This window comes from Ailuropoda melanoleuca, chromosome 12 (genome assembly GCF_002007445.2).
Source record: "Ailuropoda melanoleuca isolate Jingjing chromosome 12, ASM200744v2, whole genome shotgun sequence".
NCBI classification, from domain to species: Eukaryota; Metazoa; Chordata; class Mammalia; order Carnivora; family Ursidae; genus Ailuropoda; species Ailuropoda melanoleuca.
The window spans coordinates 10428207-10448631 of record NC_048229.1 but is presented as its reverse complement, the minus strand read 5'-3'; the positions used below and the strand labels follow the sequence as shown (position 1 = coordinate 10448631).

The window sequence follows — 20425 nt, the reverse complement described above, 5'->3', positions numbered from 1 at the left end:
GGCCCCCAGGAGGTGGGTACCGCGCCACGGCCCAGGGCCCGGTCCACGGGGAACACTTCCTCTCATCCCACTGAGTCTTAATGCACTAGGCCCCCGCGGAGCGCTGCCCCCAGCGCCAGAAACAAGATCGTGGACTGTGGTCCTTTGCAGCGTGTGTGCAGGGACATTGTGGTGGCCGTGAGAGCAGTGTCAGGGGTCTCGAGCAGATGGGGGCACTGGGAAGGCGGCTCTAAGAAGTGATGTCCCAGCTGTAGGGGAAGTAGGAGGGGGCCAAGCAGAGGGGAAGCGGAGATGGGGCACGGCCCGAAGTCGCAGCGGTGGGGCCTGGGAGCTGAGCCTGGCTGCCGGTCCCCTTCTACCCCAGCCCCTGGCACCTGCATCGGTAGCCCATCCAGACTGGAAGGCCCAGCTGGCACCTTCCGGTCCCAGCCACCGCTGGGGGTGGACCACTGTCAGCCAGGGGCAGCTCCCAGGGCCCCCCCCAACTGTCCCCAGCTGGGGGCTGCCGCTACGTGTCAGCGCTGCTCCGGTCCCCGCGTCCCCCAAGGCAGAGAGTCATGTGACAGATGTCTGAGGTTTCAGATGGACCCACTCATGAATATCAATCAGGCCTGGTAATTCACAGTAAGTGGGATCCAGATTGACTAATAAGGAAGGCTTTCACCCCAAACTGGGTCCAGGAAAGGAGAGTGGCAGTGGCGTGCGGCAGCAGGCAGGTGCGGGCACGATGTGACCGGAATTGCAAAGCCCGGCACAGAACCGCAGGCAGCAGGGTGGCCCGCGGCCGCTCGCTCCCCACAGCGGAGCCGCCAGACAGCCTGGGGAGCAGGGCTCCCTCACTGGCAGCAGCCAGCACCCCTGGGGGAGCAGGGAGCAGGCTCCAGGGAGGGCTCCAGCAGAAGGAGAGGGTGAAGAGAGGCGAGGCCGCCTTTCGGGGTTGCTGGTGCCCACCTGGGTCCAGCCGGCATTGAGGGTGCCGGGCCCCCGGCAGGTTCCTGTCCTTCCCGCTGGGAGCCGGGCAGTGTCCCTCTCCCGACACTCCTGACCATGGCTGTGGGGTCCAACCCACACCCCCCGCCGAGACAGATTGCCTGGGGTGGACAGTCTAAGAGGACCACGGCCCTGTGAGAGCAGCAGCGCCCCCAGGGGAGTTTGGGGTGGAGCCCAGGCCCGTTCTGAGCACTTCTCATGGTGTTGAGCTCCTCTGTCCGCCCAAGGTCAAGGGATCAGGATTTAGGAGAGCCCTCTGGGAACAGGCCAGACTTGAGGGGTTGGGGGCGGGGCGGGGGGGGAATCCCCTGGTCCCACCTGCAGGGGGCGTCCGTGGGCCAAAAGGGACACGTGAAGCCCCTGGCGCACCATGGGCATGGAGTAAGGGTCACCTCCTTCCCTCAGTCTCCCCCATCTTATCCACCGTCCTGATACGTGACCATCGTCATCACTGCCCTAACCACCGAGGACTCACTTAACCCGCCACGGCATGAGATGGGCGCCGTTTCTGCCATCCTGACCTGCCGCGAGGAAGCGGCAACTCAGAGAGGTTAGGTGCCTTGCTCAAGACCACACAGCTCCGGGGAGGAGCCGGGGCTGGTGTGTGGTCTGCACCTCCGGGCTGTACCGCTCGGCCTGCCTGCCGCGCCGGCCTCTGCCTATGGCTGTCTTTCAGACGCCCAAGTGAGAAGGACGGCAAGGCCCAGAGCCAGTCCCTGAGGAGAGCCCTCCAGCCCCCCAGCTGCAGGCCGCTGGCCGCCAGAGCCCGTCCCTTTCCCTCACACACCAGGGGGAGTTTGGGGGGTCTGCCCGGCCCCTCATGGCCAGGACGAGCAGCGTCTGCCTTCCCAGGCCGTCCTCACAGTCGTCACTGTGGGTGCGGGAACAACACCAGCCCCCCGACTCCCAGCAGGGGCAGCTGTCCCGTCTCCAGAGGCAAAGGCAGTTCCCTTGGGGACCGTGGTCGACCTGGAGTGGGGGCTTGAGAGATTCGGGGCCCCCTTTAGAAGCCCCAGCGGGCTTCTAGGCACCTCTTGGCCAGCTTCTCGGCCCTGGGCTCTGAGTCCTAATGGCTTGGCCATCTTTCTTGGAGAGTTAGTTCTAGACCGTGGGGATTCCATGATAAGATCAAGTCAAAGGATCAGTTACTGAATCCTCCAGGGCCCCGTGCGCACTATTCCCTCCCCCTCCCCGGTTTGGCACTTCAGGAAACGGAGGCTCAGGGCTGTGCCGGGGACCCCCCCCTTCCAAGAGTCACCCTTAGAAGAAAGAGGCCAGCACGGTGTCCCTGCTCGGACTCCCTGACTTTGATCCCCAAGCACCAGATGGCTGGCAGAGGCCCGTGCGAGAGCCTGGTACGTCTGTTCCTTCCGAGGAACGCTGACTAGCACCTTCCCCGGGCCAGGCCCTGGGGTCTGTGGGGAGGAGAGCAGAGCCAGTCCCTGCCTGCAGAGTGCACGGGCGGCCGGGGAGCAGACAGGAGACAGACGCCCGGGGAACAGAAGAGGCTCCGGCTCTGAGGGACGTGGGTGCATGTCTGCGTGGTCGTGCATGTGGAAGGATGTGGAGGCCATGGACACACACGGCTCCGTGGTCGCCAGGCGCTCTGCGTAGCCAGAAGGCAGTGTGCCCGGCGCAAGTCACTGCCTCTGCTCCCCCGTCAGCAGCCAGGACCCGTCCCTCAGTGTCCTCCAGACATCCTCCCCACCCCACTGGCTCTTTTTCTGACGACAAATGGGTAGTTTAAAAACCACGGCTGCTATGACCCAGGGAGGTGAGGAGGTCACCTGCCTCCATCGCAAACAAGCCTGTCTCCGTCTACAACGTATATGTAACATGAGAGAGGGGCTGGAACTCCAGGCGAGGGTCCTGGAGGTGGAGGGGAGCCCCTTCCCGCGGGCAGGGGGACGCCACCAACCAGGTGACAGTCACGGTACAGCCGTCGCCGGGTTCTGGTGAGCACGCGCTGAGCTGGGGCTCACTGGGGGCCTTGGCGCAGTGCCTGGCATGTAGTGAATGCTCAGTAAACAGCAGCCACAGCGGCGGTGGGTAGTGTTACTTGCCGAGCTAGTCGTGGTCTCATTGGTTCTCCCGCAGATGTGGGGTCAGCCCCGTCTGAACCGCAGAGCCAGCGATGCTCACGAGGGGCCGTGGGGAAGAGAGGGGCGTCCGAGATGTAGGGGGGCCCAGCGTGGATGCCGAGGGGGCCGCGGGTGCTGGGCCCCCCAGTCCTACCTGTGCACCCGGGGCGCGGTGAGGGTCGGCCAGCGCGGCCCGCCGCCGCCCGTGAAACGCAGCGAGTTTCTCATTTTCCCCTTGAGCGGTTCCACCTGCAGCGAAGGCTCACGGGCTGGAGACCCGGGCCCGGGGAGGGGGGCTGAGCGCACCCAACACCGCGCCCTTCCCCCACCAACAAACAACCAGAAGTAACCAGAAAGCTGGAGGGAGGGAGCGATGTGTCAGTACTAGCCCTGGCCCCTCCGCGGACCCGTGTTACGACTTCACCAAATACGTGACGATGCCCAGCACTTAGATTCGCTTCGGACATTTGCACACCGACCGCGCACTGTCCGAAGACACCTGGCTCCAGCTCCTTTCCTTTGCAGGCAGAGATGTGCCTTCAGTTTGTGTCGCACAAGGGAGGCTCGGCCCCGAATGCTCTCGCTGTTTGGGGTACTCTTACATGGCCCGTCCGAGTGCCAGCATCTGTCATTTTAGGGGCTGCTTTCTTTGGAAAAGCTTCTGTGGAGAAGCTCCCCAGGGCCAGATTCTTGCGACTAAAGCCCATCCTTTACCGTGTGAGTGGGGCTCGTGTGCCCATTTTCCAGATGCAGATGCTGAGGCGGCTTGCCCTCAGTGACACAGTCTGGAAACAGCAGAGTGAGGCTTTGGGGCCCAGGGTCTGTAAAGCCAGTGCTTTCCACAGAAAGTACCCTCAAAGGTGGGGGCAGTGAGAGAGAGAGAAAGCCCCTCCGTGCCCATCCTCTTGGGCTCCGGGCAGTCACTAGGCCGCCTGGCCGCAGGCAGGTGGAATGAGACCGTCTGGCAAGGGTAGGCCCAGCCCCGCAGGCAGGCCCAGGGGCTGCGCTCCAACTTCCATGGGCTTCCTCTCCCGCTAGGACTCCGGGGGCAGATCTGACCAGAGGCTGGGCGGCACCGAGTCCTGCCTCACGGGGCCTCAAAGCGTCCAAGGCTGCAGAAGCTAAGCACCGCCCCCGTACCCCTGTCCCCCTTTGTCCCCCCGTCTCCAGCCTCATGATGATTCCCATAACAGAATCGCCCTCTTATCGCCATCCTCTGCCCTTTGTTTTCTCCTCAGACGTGGCCTCACCCGGCATGACCCTCCCACTGGGTACCCCGACACACTTTGTCCCCCTGACTCTTGTTTCATTTTCTTCCAAGCATTTACCACACTCTGATGTACTTGCTATTCATTTGTCTATTGTCTGTTCCTCCTGCCTCCCCCAGCTAGAAAGTTCCATGAGGGCAGGCGTGTTACTGGTCACTGCTGAGTCCTCAGAACCCGGCACAGCTCTGGGGGCAAGGGCATGTCGGCCCCGAGCCAGTGACTCAGTCGGGTCGGTCAAGAGCACCCTCCTTCCATCAGAATGACCCTTCAAGGGGAGCCTTCTTATCCCCCCTTCGCAGAGGAAGACCCTGAGACCCCCCTGCCCCAGCACAGAGAGCCCCCATTGCACCTTCCGGTGGCTCCGGCCACAGGACACTTTCTCCTCCTCGCAGGAAGGACCTCCAGCTAACTCCTGGCAAGCCCGCTGCTTTCGAGAAGGGAAAAGGGGGAATGAAATCAGACAGGAACTTGGACGCTTGGGTCGGCCCGGCGCGGCTCTGAGCCCCAGGCGGGGCGGCGGGCGGTGGGCGGCGGGCCTCGGGGTCTGGGGGTTTGCCCGCAGACGGCTGAGGGCTCGTCTCGCCTTCTTTAGAATGCAGCCGTTAGATCCTGCCTGCTCTCTGATGGCTGCGAGTGATTGACACTTACAAATTACCCAGCCGAAAGTGTCGAGTCTTTGACCCCTGAGTAACATCTTTGGCAAGCCTGAGATTTGCCAGCATTTTGTCATCTAATTACTACAAATCCCTTGAAAATTCACTGGCTGGTGAATTTTTAATGCGGGGCAATTTCAATGTGATGCATTGCCCAGATGGGTTCTTGCATTTCTCACCCCTCTCTCTCCCTCTCTTGCCTCTCCTCTCCCTCTCTCTCTGTCTCCACCCCTCTCCGCTTTGACTTTAATGATAACCTCACAAACTTTTGGATGAGCTGCGGCGGCGGGAGTCCCACCGGAATGTCTGGGCGGAGCCGCCGGAAGGTGTCCCTCTGACCAGTTCCTTAGACCTGTGCACCCAGGCCAGGCTCCAGGCGGCATGTGGCTCTGCCTTCTTCCCCGCACCTCCACCCCCAGACTTCCCTGCCCAGCGCGACAGCCCAGGCAGCACCAATAAGCCAGCCTCCTTCGTGACACTCCTGCAAGGGGTGGCTTTCCCTGGGCAGGGGGGCTGGTGGCTGTTTGCAAGTTTGGTTGATTTCAGGCTCAGCCTTGGGCAAAGCCGGTGTTTCACCCCATTATTATTATTGTTATTGTTATTTTATCTCATTTGTTAGATCCTTGGATGATGGCGCTCACCAGGGCCCGGGAGAGACGGCTGCTCCTTTTCCAAGGAGAGACTGCACCTTCCACCCCGAGGAGGAAGCCAGACCCTCTCTGTCAGCTCCACACCGACCAGCCCAGGCTGCGGAATGAATCTGGAACGTCAGCCCCCAGGAAGCCAGCACTTAGCACCTGCCCACCCCCCAGCAAAACAATCTTCAAACCACAAGTGAGAAGTGGCCCGTGAGCAAGAAATCTGGCTCCTGCCCCTGCCCGTCTTTCAAGTACTTGCTATTCCTTTTCTTCCTTCACCTTTTATATGTATATTGCGTTCTTATTTCTAAATGCAAAAACAAGATGCCCTCTGAACTTGGCCCCCAGAACAGCCCCTTGTGGACGTTTTCCTCACTGACAACTCCGAGGGCGAGAACCGCGGCCGCAGCCTCATTCTCCCTGTTGACCTCGTAGAGATAAGTCCCTTCCTGCCACCTCCGCCAGCCCTCTCCACCCCTCCTGCCTCCCCCTATTCAGGCAGACGAGGTTTTGCTTTTCAGCCCCATTTCTGGTTACATATGTACATGGCTGATAAAATATTCCACTTCACCCCTTCTCCCCGTGGGACCCGCCGTCTTATGGGAAAAGGGTTTGTATGACAGCGACCGCGACAGCCTGTGTGTCGCCTGGAAACGGCGGTGGGGGCCGGGAGGCGCTCTCTGGCTCGTCTTTATTCACATTCCCTCTTCTGGTTCTGATAATGGCATCGCCAGAGAGAAGAGGCCTGGGCCTCCTCCCTGGGCTCTGGCCGAGGCTCAGAAGGCTGCCCTTCCGCCCTGGACAGAGGAGATGCTACCCAGGTCCCCACGGTTTGCTGCCTGGCGACACCTCTCCTGCGACCCCCCTCCTGCGGCCTCCACCAGGGGCCACGCACGCAGGCAGAGTCGGTCCTGCCCCTCCGCGACGTGGGCGGCGTCTTCCCTCCGTGCAGCGGGCCCACTCGGTTCCACTCCCGCCGGCCAGGCTTTGGACGCTCAGCGCGGGAGCTCACCCTCCCTGGACGCCTTTGAAAGTTGGGGCCAGCGCAGCACTGGGGTGGGAGAAGGTCTCAAAGAAGGCACCTTAGCTGGATGGATAGACCCCAGCAGTGGGGGCAGGGGGCAGGGGGAGGGGATGTCCTGGCTGCTTGACGTTGTCCTTTCCTGTTTTTTCTCTCCACCCGCTTGTCTGTGTGATGTCTCCCTCCAAGAGTCACTGATGTTCTCAGATCCAGAATATTCCAGAGGCCGAAGGCTGGGTAGGAGGAGGGTGTCCTCAAGCTTCTTTCCAACCTTCTTTTACAAAATGTGGCAGCTCGGGTTGCTCTGAGTTCACGGCGGTGGGGTCATTGCACCAGTAGCAGGAAAGCTCACCCCCCACCATCCCCACCACCCCCAGCTGCAATGACCCTCTCTCTTCCAGAGGACCTCGACTCAGGGGAGCTGGTGCGTGCAGAGCTCCACGATGGGTGAGGCATGAGGGGCCAGGCCGCACCTCTGCTGAAAAGAGCTTCCAGTCGGGTATGGGGTTAATAGGACCAGAATGAACTGAATAAACTTCACGTGGGAAGTGCGAAGTCTTCTGGAAGATGGGAAGAAAGGTTCGGCATGAAAGTAACAAGCATTTAGGGGACACCCCGGTGGCCCAGGCGGTTAAGCATCTGCCTTCGACTCAAGTCATGATCCTGAGGTCCTGGGAATGGGCCCGCACGGGGCTCCCTGCTCCACCGGGAGTCTGCTTCTCCGTCTCCCTCTGCCCCTCCCCCTGCTTGTGCTTCCTCGCTCGCTCGCTCTCTGTCAAATAAATATTTTTTTTTTTAAAGAGAAAGCAACAAAGGATTTAGTAAGCACCCACTGGGTGCTGGGCACTGGGGTGGTAAAGATGAGTACGGGCCCTGGCCTGGGAGGGTTACCGTTTGGCAGAAATGACCTTTGCACAGAGGTGACTCTTAGAAGGGGGCTTCGAGGTGGGAGGTCGCCGGGGTGAAGAAGGGGCGCAGGTGTCCGCGTGCGCCCTGAGAGCCCTCCACCCGAGGCTGGGCGGGCGCCATACAAGGGTGTGCATGTGCATTGCGTGTGAAACGCGGCCCGGTCCCTCCGTGCTGAGGCCCGATGAACACGAGCTCGCGACACGGGGCCCACGTGGAAAGAAATGCATTTGGGCCTAAAAATAAGCGAGTCACCGCAAGTGATTAATTCTGTCACCTGTCTAGTGATGCTGCTGTCCTCAGCCTCGTGGTCCAGGAACGAAGGAAAAAGGCCGGTGGGACACATGCAAGCGGCTTTATTATGCCTCCAAATTCCCCTGCTCTCTTCTCCTCGCTGAGTTTTACTTTGGAGTGTGGGGGTGGGAGGTGAGCACGCATGTGCTCACACGTTTTATTCCTAACAACAGTGCTGCTAGAAGCATTTAAAGTCCTGGGCTAATTTGAGCCCTAGCCACCACTTGCCAATACCCGCCAACAGCTCTGAGACTATCGATCTTTTTTGCCTTTCTCTTATTCATGCAACAAATACACATTGAGAGCCTGGCACTGCTGCTTTGCAGGGGAACGGACCTGCTGAAGTCTTGCGGGAAAACAGATGGTAAACCAGGAACGAAGAAATGTACAGTTTCGAGTAGGGGTGACGGCTAGGGAAAGGGCCGGCTCAGCCTGGGGGTATCTGGGAAGCCCTAGGAAGTGACTTTTCAGCCAAAAATCGAAGCCAGAAAGGAAGCCACCCATGCTCGCTGACACTGGAGATGGGCTGCAGCATCTTGGGCAGAGACAAGCAAGTCCAAAGGTCCAGAGGCAGGCAGACCGTGTGGTTGAAGACTGAAAGCTGGCCTGGTTCCTGGAGCGCAGCAGATGATGGAAAGGAGATGACAGGTAGGCAGCCACACAGAGGCTCACCGTTCATTCAGACAAGAAAGACCTAGGACACAACAGTGAAACAGGAGATGGGGTGAAAAGAGGTTGTGGCAGACCCTGTGGGATAACCAGTTTTTCCCGCTCCCTCTGCCTATGTTGCCTTCCACCTACTGCCACGGAAGCTAGAAGCTTTCCAGCCAAAGTTTTTGTTTTCCTGATAAAAGGGTAGTAAAACTGCAGCCCCTCTCTCTTCCCCACTTCTTATTGCTTTTAACTCAGATGTGATGCCCGGAGCTGCAGCAGCCATTTTGCAGCCTTGAGGGAAAGACCAAGAGACTCACAAAGACAGGCAAGCCATTGAAACGCCACACCGGGTATCTCCCTCCAGATTTTTCAGTACGTGGGAGAAATGGCCCCCTTTCGTTTAAGATATAGTTAGTTGGTTTTTCTGTTGCTTGTTTTCGAAGGTATGCCTGGGCTGGCACATAGGGTAAGGACTTGGGGCTGGAGAGAAGTGAGTGGGTGCGTCTGAGTTCAAAAGCGGCAGCCCTGAGATTCTGAGACGGAGCACCGGATATGGAAGAACTGGTTTGCATAAAATACGCAACTACCTCAAGTCCCCTCTTTATGGGGAAGGGCTAAAGGAAGGGAATCGAGATAGACACAGATCCTCATTTTACAGGTGACCCTATTTCCCCCAAAAGCAAGTTGGATAGGGAGGCCTCCCCATGTGCAAAAGACTGCTTTCTGGGGTTTAGTGCCTGAGTTCTTTGAACGCAGGTGGGGAAAGAGCCAGGGGTGATGGAAAACAAGCAAGAGGGCGAGAGAGGAGAAAATGTTGCTGCAGAAGCCCTGACAAGGCCCGCATGCTACCCCCTGGGTCTCTAGGGTTTGAGGCATATTATGACAATAAACGTCCTGTGCAATAGGAGAGAAAAATTATGAGAACGTGCAAATTCTTTACATGTTAGAAGAAGAAAAAAAATGTGTTCAATGTTTTCTGTTCTCTTGAGAGGTCCATATAAATTCTTAAGCAGGAGTATGCATTGAAATAGAAATCATACAGCAGCCACTGACTCCAGATGGCCCAGCATTGAGGGAGGCCTCAGTGACGTTCTACCGGAGGGGACGAACGTGTGAGCCCTGGTTCCGAGCATCTGTCAGCAGGCCAGTCCCGGTCCTGCCCCCTTAATCGCATCCCTTGACCTGCGGTCAAGGGCCGGTTGGGCCAAGAGAAACCATCACGCCCAAGGAGAAGGTGCCAGGGCTACAGATCGTGAACGCACAGCTCTCTGCCCAAGCCTGCGGCGTGATGGCATCCCATCCGCAAACATTTGTTGAAGACCTACTGTGTGCATACTGCGCCGAATGCTGAAATCATCCAAGACCAAAGGTGGATGCTAAAAGCTAAAAACGGATGTTAGGGGAGTTGCCCCAGAACTAAGACTCAAGAACGTCTAACCCCACGTTCTGTGCTAGGGATGAGCTTCCGCGGCCTCTCCGCCAGGACGTGGCCATTCTAGGCCTGGAAAACGGCACGCGTGGCATACATGCTGAAGATCGCACGGCCGTCAGTGGTAAGCAACATCTGGGACCCTTCAAGGCTGCGGCATCCTGGAGGACGCCTCCCAGGGCCTTGGTGTTCTTGAAAATAGGAAGACTTGCAGGACGACACTAAGAGCCGTCGCAGAAACCCACGCAGCTTACACTTGGCTCTGTGCTCTGTGCTGGTCTGCAGCACGGCACCCCGGTCGCAGGGGTGCAGCCCCGTGGTCTGACTTCTCTTCCTGGCGTACACGAAGGCGCGGGATGAATCACGCAGAGTGTTCATCGAGCGAAAGAAACAAGACGCAGAATCGCCGCGGGCTCCACTGATGTCAAGTTCGAGAAGAAGCAAAGCGGGTGGATGGTGATAGAGGTCAGAGCAGTGGTCGACCTTGGGGGGAGCCTGCCGACGGGCTGCAGAAGCGGGGGGGTATGCAAGTGTTTACAGAGGTAGAAATCCGGGGAAATGTGCCTTTTCATCTAAGCTTTACCTCAAAAAGATACATAGGACCATAGATACCCACGTGCATATGTGGTCCTCTGTGCAGCCCGTTCTGCCGTTCACCCCGCGCAGACCTGGCTGCCCGGGAGGGGCAGACGGGGAGTTTCTGAAAAACACAGGCCTTGACCCCACCCCCAGGAGATTCTGTAATGACTTGTCTGGGACCTCGGTGGGGTTTCAAAGCTCCGGCTAGTTTTTTATGTTTTGTTTTTTAAATAAAGACACTGCAGCTGTCCCCAAATAATTTTGATGGGTAACAACAACCCTGGGCCCTGGGACTTCTGTCCCTAGCCTTCCTCTCTCTAGGTGTTCACGGTCCATCAGAGGAGACAAGATACCAGAAATAATTCAAAGTTGGGATTGCCTCTGGTCCGAGAAACCTCAAGAAAGAAGTTGGCATAGACCTTGTGTCTAGAGAAGAAAAGACTTTGTGGAGAAGACGGACCTCGAGTTGGACAGGTCAGCCCTAAGCAGATGGAGAGGGCATGGATAAGCATTCCAGGGTGGAAGGGCCCAAACGGGGGCATGGAGGCAGACGAGCCTCAGTAGCAGGAAGGGCACTACCCATGTCTTCAGAGACCTCTCCTGGGTGCCTCACTGCCTCCTCCTCACCTCACCTGACCTCCGTACGTCCCTGCAGAGTGCCCGCCCCGTCTGCAAGTCTAATTCCCTATTAAACCGTAAGCTCCCCAAATGCCGTGATTGACATACTCACTTTTGAACCACCCAACTTCTGACCTAATTTCTTGCATAGAGAGGGAGAGAGGAATATAATTTCCAACAGAGAGCTGGGAAGTCAGGCTGAAAATGGTGTCAAACAGATCTTACCTGAAGTCGCTCAGCTCGGAAGGGGTAGACATTAACTCGGGATCAGACGCCGGACATCATCTGTTTGCACCCCGCCCCCGAATCTTGTCTCCACTGTTCTCCACCCTGCTCTGTGCCCAGACGGACGGCGTCAGTGGACTCCCTTTCAGGCTCAAGTTGTGTTTGGCCGGGGGGAGCCCTGGCAGAAGATGAGAGGCAGGAGGGGGGAGAGGTTGGGCTATTCATTTGTTAGAACCCCTGCTGGTGGGTCCCCCTGGATTGACTGGTCCCCCGACCCGGCCACCACCAACAGCCCCAGCATCTGACCAGCAGCTCTCTCCATCAGCTACAGCTTCTTTGTTCTTTATTTTGTCACCATCCCCCCATGGAGACTTTTTAGACATTCTTCCCCTAATCGCTGCCCCCCCCTTAAATTGCAATACCACGGACACGCTGGGTATCTGTTTAGGCATGCGGATTGAGGCTGTATGCTTCCTACGTAACAAGGTAAGCTTGTTTCATCTCCCAAGCACCCATTTTTGCCTGTTTGGGGGTGATATGGACCCACTGGGAAGGCATGAGCTCTTGGGTCCACCTGCCTCCTCCAGGCAGACTTGCAACGACTCCCCACTGTTGCCAGTCCCAATGCACTTCACCCCACCCCACCCTTGCGATGCCTTTTAACCTTGCCCATACCTCTGTTCCTTTATTAAACCCTCTAGCCTGCCTCCACCCTGACTGACAGAGTCAGTGCCTGAGCCCACAGCAGACCCCAGGGATGTTCTGGAATATTCCCGAAGCAAAGTGAGAGTAGAGAGTCACCCCCCAGATCCTGCTCACCCCAGACCTCCACCCCTCCCACTTGGAGGTGACATGGCTTGTCCCTCTCATGGCCCACTTCCCCGGAACCCCGGGACTTGCAGGTGGAGGGGACGCCTCAGCCACACAGCTGTGCTTCAGAACCTCGTTGCCTCCCAAGAGCATTCAGCATTTCCTCAGGTGCACAGAAAGTGCTCCCCTTTCTCAGAAGACTGGGAACAGAGCCCCGTAGCCTCTTTACAAGGCTGATGGATGCCCCGACTGTCAGCCTCCAGCCTGCGAAGACAGTGGTGTCTCACAGGCGTCAACATGGAGCCCTCTGAATGTGTTCCCTTAAGACAAAGATTTCATACATTACAAGATCCATGCTGGTTGGCCAAGGAAATTTCCTGTCATCAGCTTCCTTCAAGGGCCTTCTTGGGGTTCTCACCTAACCTGTGGCTCCTGGGGATGCTTCTCGGCAAGCATCTTTCCTCACCAAGAGCCGGTGACTGCACTTCGGAACTTGGAATGTCACAAACTCACTCTGAAGGGCACGGGAGCTGTTTTCTATCCCAGAGTCCTTAACTGCCTCTTTCCTGACTCCAGCTGCTTCTCCCTTTCTTCTCTCTCTCTCTCTCAGCCCAAGTTTTCTGCCCAGTGTTGCTAATAATTTGGCGCCCCTTCACACTGAAAGCCGCTAGGCAGCTTTGTTCAGCATTGTTCTAAGGAGCAGCAAAGAACTGACTGCGAAGACGGCAAGAATGAGCGCCCCCTGGTGGAAGAGCGCAGCCTCTCNTGGCGCCCCTTCACCCTGAAAGCCGCTAGGCAGCTTTGTTCAGCATTGTTTTAAGGAGCAGCAAAGAACTGACTGCGAAGACGGCAAGAATGAGCGCCCCCTGGTGGAAGAGCGCAGCCTCTCCTGCATGAACCACAGCAATTCCGCTCCGGCCCTCAACTTGCATATCTTCTTCAGCAAAGCAGTGGCCTTGCTGTTAGTTACTAGACACATAGTCCTAGGAAGGCAGTTTAGCAAACATCTTTGTTACGTGAAAAAATCTCCTTTGGGGTCTCACTTGCTACTCCAAGAGCCTTATCAGTGTCCAGACCTATATAAGTCTCCCCCAATAAGAGTTCTAGAAAACACTATTGTTTCCATATTATTACATGTCTATTGCTCATTTTATGACCCTTAGGGATGGCTGTCCCTGGCTCGTGTCCAGCTGGCCTGCTCCTTAATTTGCCTCTTTTTCCTGCTGTGTCCTGCTCTGCCTGCCACACTTCCCAGGATGCTACTTAGCCAAAGCCCCCACCATCTCTTGGGGGAGAGTCAGATACTCCTCAGCCCCTTCTCTCTCAACCAGGGAAGTTTGTAGAGCAGCAGTTCCAAAACTTTTGAGTCTCACAACCCCTTTCCTTTCTTAAAGTAGTGAGGACCTCAAAGAGATGTCATTTATGTGGGTGTTATCCACTGGTACTTACTGTTTAGAAATTAAAAGTGAGACATTTAAAAATACTTGATTAACTTAACAATACTAATAAACTCAATTACATACTAACATATTTCATGGAAAGCTCATATTTCCCAAAAACTATAATAAATGTAGTGAGAGGGGTGGCATCATTTGACCTTTTTGCAAATCCGTAATACCTAGCTTTACCTCCTCAAACCAGCTTCTCACTCAATCTGATGCGGTCTGTTGTTTTGGTTGAAGTGCGGGGAGAAAATCTGGTCCCACAAAGTACAAGGTGGAAAAGGAGGGCCCAGCAGACCCCCCCCGGAAATGGTCTCTGGGACTCCCAGTGTCCTCAGAACACTGCCTGAGAAGGTTCAATCCTGGCATCCCCATAGGAGAAAAGCTGGTCTTCGCAGGAAGCAGAGAGCTCATGTTAAGCCTTAACTCTTGTGGGTTAGCGACCACTTTGAGTATCTGATAAAACGGAAAGTTCTTTGACAGGAAGGAACACTGTTTTTAGGGGTTGCAAGAGGAGCGCACGTGTGAGTCATTTCAGGGGCTGCACCAGCCCCACGAGGCTCATCTCTGACTTCAAAGTCACAGCCATAGGTTGGAGAAGGTACCAGAACAGTCGCTTTGCTGAAAAGCCCCATGATTGCTTCCAGGCCTGGAAGAATAACACAGCCCCCTCCAATCCATTCAGTGCAAAGTCACATCCAGGACTAATAATAATGACAGTGGTGGCTATTACTGAGGGGGTCTGTATGCCAGGCTAGACTCCATATCTGCTTTACACACATTATCCCACTTTCTCCTTGCAAGAGCCCTCCATGCTGTTACTGTTCCCATTTTATAGATGATGAAACTTGGGACTCAGAGAGGTAATGTCACTCCCCCAAGGTCACACAGCAGAGCCAAAATTAGACTAGCTCATTCTGGCAACCACACTCTTAGTCAGATCCCAGTGCTGGTGGCTTCACAACTGGGGTGTGTGTGTGTGTGTGTGTGTGTGTGTGTGTGTGTGTGTGTGTCTGCATCTTTATAATCATGGGATTTGCAAGGAGAAGTCTGGGAAAATGGACCTCAAAGCATTAGCAGTTTTTACCTACAAGGTTGAGAAAACAGATGGACCTTTCCTTGCTTAACTTTTACTTGTAATGTTTAAAATTTTGAATCAGAAAAAAAAAAGAGATTTTTTTTTTTGAAAAGTCAATAGTACTTTTCTTGCTGACATGTGGAGGGAGAGAAACTTCCAGAAAGCTGGGTAGACAGTTGCCTGAGTCCTGGGTACCGTGATGCTGGATGGTCAGATGATGCAGGGGCACTCACAGGTGACCCACAACCAGGCTGTTTCCCCCTGAAGTCCTCAAGGTGTGCACCCATGTGGGGGTGGGCATCGGGGCACCCCCCATAAAAACCGCAGGTCTCCCAGGCCACTGGACACCTCCGGGGCCACAGGCCCTGCCTTCCGGGATGCCCCACCGCCATCCTGCAAGTGTGCACCGCCCCCCTCAAAGTCCCTGGGGCTCGCAGGACAGATTCTCATTTTCACCCAGGAGACAGCCTGTCGGAGGGCTGGGAGCCTCCTTCTATTTTTTTTTCCGAATGATAATTTCCCCCCTTTTTTTTGTAGCTAAAAATCACCCAGGCTTGTCCAGACGAGAGGGCAGAAAATTATGCCGTGAAAGAGAAGGGAAGATAATTTCTCCGGGTCACAGACGTTCTCACTTGTCATCGGCCTGCAGCGGCAAAAGTAGAGAGGGAATGAAAATGAAGGCTGGCCCAGATCCATCACTGTCCTCCTCGGCTCTCCCTGGGGGGGACCGACCTGGGGAGGGCAGGAGGCAGGGACGGGGGCTTTGGGCTCTGATCAAGGGGCTGGGCGAAGGGGGAAGGCTGCACAGCGCCTGTCCCAGCTGGACAGGCCCACTCCCCCACCTCAGGCCTCAGTTTCCCCATTGAGCAAACAGGGATAATCACTCCCTCCTCCCGCACCACCTGTACCCCTCCCCCACACAGCAGATAACAGATGGGAACATTCTAGAGACTCTGGACCATGAAAGCAGGAGGTGTGGGAGGTGACAACACTGAGGTCCGCCAAAGGCAGAGGAAGCCTACAAGCGGTGGGGGTTGGGGAGAGGGGTTCAAGTCCCAGCTCTGTCCTGACCTCAGCTCGGGCACTTTGCAACCCCATCTGAGCCTCAGTTTCCCCACCTGTAAACTGGGGATGATAAGACGACCTATCTCATCATTGTGCAGACAAAGCGAGAATTATGTATGATGTGTCTGGGATTTTGCAATCACTCAATTGTAATAATAATAGAAACAGAAAAGTACATGGAAACGGCCCAACAGTCTCCTGTATCAACGATGGCTGACGGTTCCAAGTCTCCGTTTCTCATGCGGAGAAGAAATATCTTACACGCTTTCAAGGGTGCAGGTTGTAGAAAAACACAGAATCCGGTCAGACAGACTGGTTTGAACCATAGCTTTACCACCCCCTGCGTGGCCCTGGGGCAAGTCACTACTTCCATAGGCCTCAGTTTCCCCATCTGCCAAAGCGGGTTGCAATCCCTCATGGGGTTGCCGGGAGGCTCAGAAACAGCACGCGGGCTGTGCCTGGTCTAATGATTATCACGAGCTCTCCAAAAGGGCCAGTTCTCCGTCAAGCCCCCTTCTCCCTCCCCTGCCCCCCACAGCCACTTCCCCGAAGGCAGGGTCTCGCTTTCCCTGCCCCCTTGCAGCAGGGAGAGGAGGCCTGTGGGAAGGGCCAGCAGCCTCCGGACGGTTGGGAGTGAGTCTCTAAGCTTGCCGGCGTGGAGCACTGTTTCTCTGTAGAAGGGCATCGACACGCTCGGCTTGTCCAGTGCACGGGCCGGCAAACCCTCCCTGTAAAGGGCTCGATGGAGCACATTGTCCTCTCTGGAGGCCAGGTGATCTCTGCCGCAACCCCTCGCCTCTGTCTCTGTTGCAGAGAAGAGTGGACACAAATGGTGTTACTGGACCCCAGGAACAGTGATAGACAAAACCCAGCTGCAAGCCAGCTTGGACCCACAGACCACCGTTGGTCTATATAGTGGTTTGGTCCATTGTCCGGGTCTAGCGCTAGTTTCTCTTGTGAGCCAGGGAGCTCCTGAGGTCTGAGATCAAAGTGAGATGAAGGGTCCACACGTATCAGGCTCCCTCCTGTCTCAGGGTCTTGGCATCTGCCGTTCCCCCTGCCTGAAATGCCCTTCCTTGCCCTCTTCACCTAAAAAGAAGCTAGTCATCGTTCAGACCCCAGCTCAGACACACCTTCCTGGGGGAAGGCTTTCTTGGCAGCCGGCTTCTCCCACCCCTGCTCCCCTCAGAGCTGCGGGGTTTGGGGTTGGTGGCATCACCTCCTCCACTCGACGGTAAGTCCCGTGGGTGCAAGGAGGGGCTGTGTCTGTTCATTGCTTCATTCGTTCATCCTACCGACGCTGACCGAGGACCTACCAGGTGCAGCCTGAATAGTTAGGAGCAGGAAAAAAAGGCAAGACTCTTACAAGGACCTACGTGCCAGAAGGCCAATGTGGCTGGAGTAAAAGAAGTGAGGCGAGGAGCGAGGGAGGGGATGCACGGGAAGAGGTGAAGTGCAGGGGGAGACTGGATTTAATACAGAGGCAAGGGAAAGCTGTATCAGTCAGCTAGGGCCACAATGATGCTGCGAGACAAATCACCCCAACACTTGGAGATTAAGTATTATGCCGTGCATCTGTGGGTCATGGTTTGGGCTCCGTCTGGGGTCTCTCATGCATCAGCTAGTGGTTGCAAGCGAGGCAAGTCTCTCTCACGCGTCTGAGGGTCAGCTGGCTGATGGATGGTCCAGAATGTCCTCTGTGGGAGGAGCCGGCTCTCCTCCACATACTCACTCACCAACATCCCCCCCCCCCGCAGGCTTGCCCAGGCTCGTTCTCGAGGCGGAAACAGAGCGACAAGGGAGAGCAGAAGCTGCAAAGCGTCTTGAGGTCTAGGCTCGGAGCTTGGCACAGCATGACTTCTGCAACCTTCTTTTGGCCAAACAAAGTTTGGAAGCCGGTTCGGTCCACCATTATCCCTCCCTGCAATAACACAGTGCCAGGCATGGGTGAGGATCTCAGTCCATACTTGTGGGATGGACGTACAGGTGGAGGGATGATGGATGGATGTTCTCGGCCTTTGTCTGAGCCAGAATTAACAACGGGTGGAGGGACTGGGGGGGTAAAATCCCTGAGGCTGACCGATTAAGAGCCCCCACTCCCCCTTCCCGGAGCTGCGAAGAGGAAAGAAGACCGTGGTCTTCCTCCCAAAGTTTAATTAAGTGATCTGCCTCCGCGGGGCTAATCCTGTTATCACCGCCCAAAGCTGACCACGGGGCAGCGTAAAATGTCCGCTGTCTGGAGGGCCTGGTGGGGCACTGAAAGCCACTGGAATTTGGGGACAGGCAGGGGGTGGAGCGGAAGCAGAGCCCCCATGGGGGCAGGACGTCCGCTTTCCAGATGGAACACAAAGGAGCTAAACTCAGTTTCAATCCCATCCCAGGAGGAGACGAGGAGGAGGAGGGAGTCAGCTAAGAAGCTTCTGGCTCCGACGGCCTTTCGGCCTTTGCTCGGGGCCACTACACATTCCGGGTGCCGCATTCCAGAGGGGAGCCCTCCAGGCCCACGTTCCCGCCTCTTCTGAAGAGGTGGGCACCCCTTCCTCCTGGACGCACCGTTGTGGACCAGAGCAGTGTGGGCTTGGATCCTGCGCCGACCGTTTTCCGGGGGCCTGGGCAGCTTCACGTCCTCTTCTGCACAATGGCAGTGGCGGCGTCCGTGTCCCGGGGCTGGTGAGAAGACACAGCGGAACACTGCAGTTACGGGGTCTCAGAAAATGCTGCTCCAGAGCCTTCCTCATACGACTACGATCACACTTATCACGGGGAATGACTGTCTTCTGCCCCCCTGCCCATCCATGGGAGTAAAGATGGTGTCTTAGACATAGGGCCACCCCCCTGCCCCACCTCCGGGCTGGTGACCAGCACCCCCTGGATGCGTGCAGAAGGCAGGCAGCTCTGCTCTCGGCTGAATCCCAGCTCCCCTCATGGGGCCTGGCAGGTATTCCCTCCATGTTTCACCTGTGACTCGTTCATGCATTCATGCATTCATTCATTCATTCATCCACAAATATTTGTTGATGCCATATCATTTTCCCCGCCTATAAACCAGGCAGTGGAGGGGAGGACAAGACGGCTCCTTCTTGCTCTACGTGCCATGGTTTGGGGAGGCTGAGATAAGGCCCCCCCTTTTCCCTGAAAGTGGTGTTCTTATCCGATGCCTGACGTTCCTCCTGAAGACAGAAGCCATGGCAGCCCCCAGTCATGAGGACCAGGACACTTGCTGGGGTGGGACAGTTTCTTAAGACCAGTAGCTGTGCGGGGAGCGGAGCAAAGCCCCGGGGATGCAGGGTAGGGGGGTGGAGGAAGCAGAGCCTGGGGCGGAGGGACACACCACAGGCCTCAAACTGACCCTGGAGTCACCTTTCTAATAACCACCGGTTCGTGCGCCATACGCTGTCCCGAATGCTGAAAAATGCATCGTCCCGACCAGCCTCAGAGGAGGGTCCTGTTATTAACCCCCTCTCACAGGTGAGGGAGCTGAGGCCCAGAGAGGTGCCCCAAGCTGGTTCGTGGGGAGCCCAGACAGCGCAACTACGTAACGGCCCGTGCTTTAACCTGTTTGCTGGATGACTTCTTGCCTCAGTTTCTCCATCTGTCAAGTGGGGCTCTCACGACCCTCCCTACAGACCTACAAGGGGATTGAGAGAAGTGTGGGGCTCCGCTGGATGCTGAGACCTATTGAGGGGGGTGCCGAGGCTGTGAGCAAAGCGGGAAGGCCCGGGCTATGACGTCAGGCCTCCCAGCTGGGGGAGCGGGGGATGGCCAGTCACCCTCTGGCAACTGCTGTTTGCTCATCTGCCAAACAGGGTGACGCGTTGTGCCGACCGCCTGGGCTGCCTGGGGGCACGGCAGAGCTGTGTGTGTGTGTGTTTATGTGTGTGTGTGTGTGTGAGCCCGTGGCCAGCCACCGGGTCTGAGGCCACGGGAGGCGCCGGCTGGACACGTAGTAAGAGGCACGTCTGCTCCTGCCACCGCGGTCCCCAGAAGTCTTGCGGAAATGGCAACCCCAAAGAACTCCATAAAATCCAAGTGGTAGTTAAGGCGGACTTCTGAGTGAACGGGAGTAATTAGCACACTTCCCACAGAAAGTAAAACCCAAATGTCAGACAATGCCAGGGCCATTAAGGCCATCCTCTCCTCTGGCTCCCGCCCACCGCTGGCTGGCTTGCACCTCGCTGCTGACCTTCTCAAAAGCCACACACAGCACAGCAGGGGGCTGCCCGGGCTGAGGACCGGACTGGGTGATGCCGGGTGGGCTTCACGTCTGCTCAGCTCTGGCGCCGACCGAGCCTCATCTTTGTCATCTGTGAAACGGGTTGTCTCTGCTCCAGAGGGTTGTAGAGAGAGTTAGATTTGGTCATGAGTCTAGAAAGTCAGGCATGTGGCAGCCACCGTCTGTGAAGTAGGTACCACGAGGGCAGATAGGGCCCCCAAAGCAGCAGGTGTAGCAGATGCGACCAGCACCCTACCCAAGTCACCTTTGACCAGTCCGCAACCCCACCCCCCGCCCCCACCATCGGGCTGGCTGCTCAAGGCTCTCGGGTCTCCCGACTCCAGAGGCATGCCCGCTGCCAATGGGAGCTGCCACCCAGTGGGGGTTTTGCCAGGGCAGCCCACAGCCAATGCCTGGTTGCTACAAGGGGAAGAAAGTCGGCCCTGTGCTTCGAGAACGGG

At 56.7% G+C, this 20425-nt stretch overlaps 1 protein-coding gene across 1 annotated transcript in view; it reads left to right on the top strand.

Moving 5' to 3' along the window:
* The window catches only part of RBM19 (RNA binding motif protein 19), a 146183-nt gene extending 138796 nt beyond the window's left edge, over nt 1-7387 (top strand). The window contains exon 25 of the mRNA XM_034637974.1: nt 5612-7387. Coding sequence (XP_034493865.1) covers nt 5612-5623 — 12 coding nt within the window. The 3' untranslated portion in view covers nt 5624-7387. The remainder of the gene's footprint in view (nt 1-5611) is intronic.
* The last annotated feature ends 13038 nt before the right edge of the window (nt 7388-20425 follow it).